Source organism: Nuphar pumila, unplaced genomic scaffold, assembly GCF_984573655.1.
Source record: "Nuphar pumila unplaced genomic scaffold, dmNupPumi1.hap1.1 HAP1_SCAFFOLD_1339, whole genome shotgun sequence".
In the NCBI taxonomy this organism is placed as follows: Eukaryota; Viridiplantae; Streptophyta; class Magnoliopsida; order Nymphaeales; family Nymphaeaceae; genus Nuphar; species Nuphar pumila.
The window spans coordinates 12,195-18,845 of record NW_028323649.1 but is presented as its reverse complement, the minus strand read 5'-3'; the positions used below and the strand labels follow the sequence as shown (position 1 = coordinate 18,845).

Genomic DNA, 6,651 nt, shown 5'->3' with positions numbered 1-6,651 from the left:
GTCTATCGATGAAGTCCCCGAGATCATGACGCACGAACTGAGCGCGTGCTGCACGTTCGGCTGCGCGATTCCGATGCCGTGAACTTGAAGGCTGAGCTTGTGCTGGAGCCTGGCGGACCACAGGTCCCAGATCTGAGTCGAGGTCGCTGGACAGCGGACTCTCGTTCGGGTCATTCCAGTATGAAGGCCCAGCTGATTCTGATGCAGCTGGCTTGACTGGACTTGAGGGTACTGACCTGGGACTGACTCCCCACCCTCCTGACCGAAGGTGAACCCGTGCTGAGGGGCTGACCTGCATGAACTCACTGTAGGCTTAGAGCCTCCTTTCTGTACAGTGGGAACAGCCTCTTCAATTCTGATGCTGGAATGGCCCTGAATATTTTGGCCCTGACACCTTTGGTACATCGTCCAAGGTAATCCTCGACTGTGCTGATACAGTTCTCACAGTCCTTGAACTCATGCCAGGAGGGCTCACAGCTTCCCTTCCACTAGACGAGGAATGCTGTATAATTCTGTTTCTTCTTGGAGCGGGAGGAAACCACATTATGATTAATGATGGCCTCTACTTCCCATTCTTGAGCTCCATCAATCATGACTGGCACAACTGCCCTGTTTCCCCTTGGAATATAGGGCTTGACTAACGTGACTGACACTCTGGGGTGTATCTGCAAATTGGAAGGTAATTCCAATAGCACTGTGGATCCATTGGCACTGTGCTGTAGCACCTTGACTGGTCCAATGAATCTGGGACTGAGTTTGTGCCTTAAAGTTGGATGCCTGAGACTGATGTGCTTGATTTTGAGCCACACCAAGTCTCCGTTTTTTCTCCTGTCTGATAATGGTGGTTGACTACACCCTTCTTATCATGAGCTTCCTTCATTTTGCATTCAGCCCAATGAACACTTTGCCTGGCTCTGGCAAATCCTTCTTTTGCTTGAAGATATGTGCGCTCCCCCTTCGGTACTGAAGCGCCCATCCATGAGGCCAATTCTGACTGTGGGGCAACTAATCCCTTCTGAGTTGCTATTCTGTCCTTTACCGCCTCAAAGGGGGCTAAAGGCACCGTGATTCTGTTCATTCTGAAAGGCGTGCTCCCAGTCGCTTCACGATACATGTCGTTCAGAGCAAACTCAATGAAGGGCAACTTCTTGTGCCAATCACCCTGATCTGGTGCTACATAATGCCTTAATGCAGTCTCTACCACTTCATTGGTCCTTTCCACGAGGCCATTGGTCTGAGGGTGGTATGCTGTACTGAGACTTAACCTGATATCTGCTAGGTCACACAATGTCTTGAAAAGTTCCGAATTCCATTGTGGACCCCTGTCACTGACTATCTTGGTAGGCATGCCATAATGAGGGAAAACCTCCTTGAAGAACAGCTCTGCAAACCCTTCTGCAGTCAGAGTGGTGTGTGCTGGTATCAGCCTGACCATTTTGCTGAGATGACAGCAAAACACCACGATAGCATTATACTTTTCTGAGGCTGATGGGGTTAAGTCTACGATTACATCTACCCCCACTGTTCTCCAGCAACTGCTAGGAGCCTGAATGAATGTAAGCGGTGGCCCTTTTCTACGCCTATCCGGCTTATCACTCTGACATTTGTAACATGATTGGACGTAGTTCTTTATATCGGTGGAAATGCTGGGCCACCAGAACTGTCGTTGGACAATTTGGAGTGTCTTCTGAATCCCCAAATGCCCACACCATGGCACATCATGGTGCCAGTACAATATGTCCGACCTGAGTTCCCCCGAATCTGGAACATATAGGAGATTGCCCCGCCACAACAGGTCGCCTTTCCCCTCTGATAACTGAAATGCCTTGCGTTGAGCGGTGGTCTGTACAGAGGTATCTCCTCTCGTCCCAGCCCCGATTCTGTCAAACAACGCCTCTACCAGTAGTTCATAAGCACTTAGGGAGGGATCAGTCTCCTGTGGAAGGGCGATAGACATCTCAGGCTGATCAGGCACAGGAGTCCCCTCTACCCCTGAACTTTCTGGGCTGATGAGTGTACTTGTTTTCTCACCGGCATCACTCCCATGTCCTTCTGATAATTCTGAACATGAACGTGAACGTGAACCGGATTTCGCTGGCCCACTAGTCCGGCGGTCTGTAGAGGGAGGATGCTGTACTGATGAATTACTGAATAGGTGTGCGTCATGCAACTCATCAGTCTCAAAATGAACACGTTTCGTACCACGACGGCGGGCTGTTCCACCCCCTGATGACTGGTCATCTCCACGCTGACTGCTGCTCGGGGTGCGGCGCGTGTGGCCTCCCAGGAGGATGCTTGTGTAGGTGCAGACCACTTGCTGTCGGCCTCGATGAGCCTGGTCTGAACCTCCTGCAGTTGCGCTTCCAGTCTTGATTCTGATTCGCGAGCCAGCGACAGCTGTGTCATCGCCGTGAGGATCTGAGCGCGCACTTTCTCCAAGTCGCGGCATACTTGAAACTTTTCCTGAGTCAGCTTGATGCTGTCTGCCATCGCTAGATGCATCAGGCGAGACCTGGTCATGGACGGGCTGTGCTGGGTCCATGCTGACACTGTACAGCACACTTCGTGAGCGTTTGCACATGGGATCGGAATTGAAAGGCCAATTATCCCCTGGTAACATGAGTGCCTCTGCGGCTGGTGGTGTTAACATCCTGCTCAAGGCATCTGCCACCACGTTCCTGTCACCGCTGACATACAGAACCTCATACTTGAAGCCTGCCAGAAACTCCAACCAGCGAGCTTGGCGGCGATTGGGCCGTTCTTGCTGGGCCAGCCATGTAAGTGGCTCATGATCTGTGTGCAGCAAAACTGAACTGCCCTCGAGATAGCAGCGCCATTGCTTAAAGCAATATACCATGGCGAGCATCTCCTGCTCTGTGGTGGTGTAATTCACCTCGGCTGACGTGAGTTTGCGTGCCACATATGCAATTGGGTAGGGAATGTCTTCTTTGAACTGAATTAAGACACCCCTATTGCCTTTGTGGATGCATCACTGAACACATGAAATGGCAAAGAGAAGTCCGGATGGAACATCATCGTTGCATTCTGAAGGCACAGCTTGAGCTGCTTCCATGAATCCGTGCATTCTGAGGACCACATTGGTGGATTTTTCTGGGTATGGGCATGTAATGCCCATACCCAGAAAAGCCAGGTCTGAATACTTAGGGATGAATCTATTAAAATAGTTCATGAACCCCAGGAATCGTCTGCATTCTGTGGCTATGGATTCCTTTAATACTGTAGCCTCTGATTTTGCATCTGCAGCTTGTGCTGCCGCCAACTGATGCACCAACGTGAGTGGAGGCTCCCAGTCCGTGAGTGCCTTTACTTTATTGGGATCAGGCATCACCCCCTGACCTGTCACAATATGCCCCAAGAACGTGAGTTGGCTTTGAGCCCATGTGCACTTGGGGAATTGACAAAACAGGTTATGCTGATTGTAAGGATCCCGTTTGGGTCCTTATGATTACAGTATGCAGTGCTGTAATGCAAGATGTAAGAAGCACAGGGCGGGTACGAGCCTGCTGTGACAGAGGCAATCTGTGCTGGTTCCTAAGAACCGAGGTAACTGGGATGGGATCGAGATCCCATTCCAATCCGAGCCCTGTTCCTTATCAGGAACGCCCCCTCTAGGCTTCGGGACTTCCACCCTACGCTAGCCTGGGCGCGTTGGTACTGTGTGCACATGACTAGATAGGGTTCACAGCCCCTATCTACGGCTCAGGACTTGCATCCCTGACCATGTCATGGCCAGACCGGTCTTGAGTCTTGAGTAGACTTGAGTAGACTTGCGTAAGCTTGCATAGACTTGCGTAGGCTTGATACTTGATGTAACCATCCTTGGGTACACGAGTAAAGGCCCTATGGGTGCAAGTGTAGGTGTAGAGTTCTCGCCTAGGAGAGGTGCTCGTCTTGGTATGGGCTTGGTGTACCTTGCATGGAATCATAGCGCAAGTACACTGTGAGTTACCTAGACTGCCTAAGCAGTCTAGCTTGGGTGTACTAGGTGACATGTGTACATAGGCCGGTGCTATGTACCCATGTGACCTAGCACGAGACTGGCTGAGGCTAGCCAGGCTCCGAACCTAACATCCCCCCCCACAAAACGAACCTTGACTTGGCAAGGTTACAATTACATAAGACAATAATTACTCACAGCGATCGAACGTAGGGCGATCAAGGGTATATATATATATATATATATATATATATATATATATATATATATATATATGTATATATATATATATATATGTATACCCACATAGATATATGTATACAAGCCGTTGCGGGCCCTCCGGGCCCGCCCCGGGGCGAGCCCTCCGGGCTCGTATGACGGCCTTTGACACCTCCGGAGGCTTCGGACATTGTTGTATCTCAGTCTTGGATGCACGTGGACGTTTCGAAAGTTTCCGTCAATCAGGTTGAATGCCGTGGAGGTAATGATGCATTCTGCACGTTGATGGTTGAACTATGGATCAATGTAATGTTGAGCGTTTTCTGAAGGCTTCGAAGTTAATTGTTTAAAGCTTTTTAAAGGGTATTTTTTAATTGTTTAACGCTTTTTAATTAACCCTTAAAATTCAAATCGTGCTTTAACCACGAAGGCGATAATCTTAACTTCGCCAGTCTGAAACAAGCGTTAAACGTTAAACAACACAGTGATATTCCCCTTGTTCAAAACAACGCATTCCAGCCGTGCCTGGCGAGTCTTCTTGACACCGCCTGAAGCAACAGCCCCACAACTGCGTCCCCTAGTCTCGACGCCCTCACTCCCACTCGCCCTAAGAAAAATTGGCGCCCCGCAGAAGTGACCCGCCTGCCTGAAGTCGAAGCAGCAGATGCATTGCATTGCGTGTCGCCAGACGGGCCAGCAGCGGGTGTTTCATGCTCAACTGTGCTATCGTCTCCCATCCTAGCGCGCCAGCCTTAAGGCAGGCCGCATCCAAGCTGCTTACAGCGCCTTTAACGTGGTGCGCACAGGCGTTGTTTAACGTTTAACGCTTGTTTCAGACTGGCGAAGTTAAGATTAACGTCTTCGTGGTTAAAGCACGATTTGAATTTTAAGGGTTAATTAAATAAGCGTTAAACAATTAAAAAATACCCTTTAAAAAGCTTTAAACAATTAACTTCGAAGCCTACCCAAAACGTATGGACGCATGGAAAGAACATTGCACATACGAAACGTGACGAACACATGGAAACCTCCATAAAGTTGTAGAGAGTTTGATGCATAGAAGGTTTTAGTGAAATGCGTACGAATGCTCAACTACGCGTTGGCTGACATTGCGTCACTTAACGTCATACACGGACGCACGCGAAGAGAAAAACGCACATGCAAGTCTGCACGAACAAATGTAACATATACCTTCTCAACCCTCGCCCGGGTGCATTTTGGACTTGCAAAAGTGTTTGACATTGTCACACGGGACCCCTAGGTCTGACGTTACTGTCATATGAGAGAACATTGCTGTCTGCAAATATGTTGCATCAATCAGGTGGTTATGCATTAGCTTTCATTTCTCGAAGGCTCTAGGCATGGACGATCTAGATGGGTCTGGAACGCTCTACACACTCGAACTCTAGAGACCTCTAGAAGGGTCTAGAAAATCCGGACGGACGGATATATATATATATATATATATATATATATATATATATATGTACACAAAGACAATTATACACTCTTTGATATGTGGGTACGTTAAGTGGGGTAGACGTGGAATCAGCACCTGACGGGAGATCAGGACGGAAGCTTGCGCTCCAGTGCCAGGATGCAGGGTCAGCTAGCTGGGACTTGGGAAGGCTGGTGCCGCGATGAGGACCGTCAGGCGGATGCCTCGGTTCCTGTAGCAGTTTTGCCTACACATAACCTCCGTTGAGTGCTTTGGTTTCCACGTATGGGTTGTTCAGGTCAGAGCATGATATACACGAAGCATGGCATGCTGAGGATAATCATGGGTTGTGGAAGAGCAGCAGGGTAGCGAGCCCTGTCACGAATACCTGCGGGGTCTCTATTGTCACCCTGTGCATGGGGCGAAGTGTCTTGATTACACTCGTCCTGATCAAGCGCCCGAGCGTGGGTTTTTGTACTGTTGCGCCCCACTACGAGGGTGGAGTCGGGACCATCCCTCGATCTTTGTCACACGCACACCCGTTCGGCGCCCATCGGTCCAACATCACTCGGGAGGAGTACATCCGTCCTCGAGGAGGGTTCGCGCCCCGAGTCCCGAACTTCCGAGTTTTGGTCTTCGTGACTTTTATAGACATGCGGGTCTGCCAGGTATCGTAGTATATGTTACGCTCATTGATTCTGAGCGCGTCTATAGGAACCGCCCCAAAACTCGTAATATACGGGTGGATATTTAGACAAACATAAGCATAGCCAAGACTGGGAAGTAATGGGATTGGTGGCAGACCCCGAGCAATAGCCCGTGTGCCGATGCCTGCGTGGCGCCGGGTGTGGTAGTCGGCGATGGCCTGTGTGCATCCTTCCAGATTCGCCAGTGGGAGCCAATGTTGTGGTGTGGCCCATAGCCCTGGAAGGCCACGCGGTATTCCTCGCGTGATCCGGATCGCAACTTTCTAATGCGGTGGCCCACGACGGCTTCCACGGTGAATTCCTCGTGCCCATCGACTAAATTCGGAGGG

General features: G+C 50.0%; 1 protein-coding gene across 1 annotated transcript; it reads right to left on the bottom strand.

Annotated features, from left to right (window-relative positions):
• Positions 1-488: 488 nt before the first annotated feature.
• On the bottom strand, positions 489-2,857 carry LOC149809355 (uncharacterized). The gene is made up of 2 exons (XM_089994870.1): positions 785-2,857; positions 489-665 (listed from the first exon to the last, which is right to left on the bottom strand). Exons 1-2 carry the CDS (start codon positions 2,855-2,857, stop codon positions 489-491), a joined length of 2,250 nt encoding a protein of 749 aa, XP_089850996.1.
• Positions 2,858-6,651: the final 3,794 nt, after the last annotated feature.

What these genes read in the sequence shown, in the direction of transcription:
- LOC149809355 (XM_089994870.1), bottom strand. Translation starts at nt 2,857, where the DNA reads ATGGTATATTGCTTTAAGCAATGGCGCTGCTATCTCGAGGGCAGTTCA. An exon ending in GCTCAAAATCAAGCACATCA is followed by an intron (nt 666 to 784) that starts GTCTCAGGCATC and finishes TCCAATTTGCAG; the next exon opens with ATACACCCCAGAGTGTCAGT.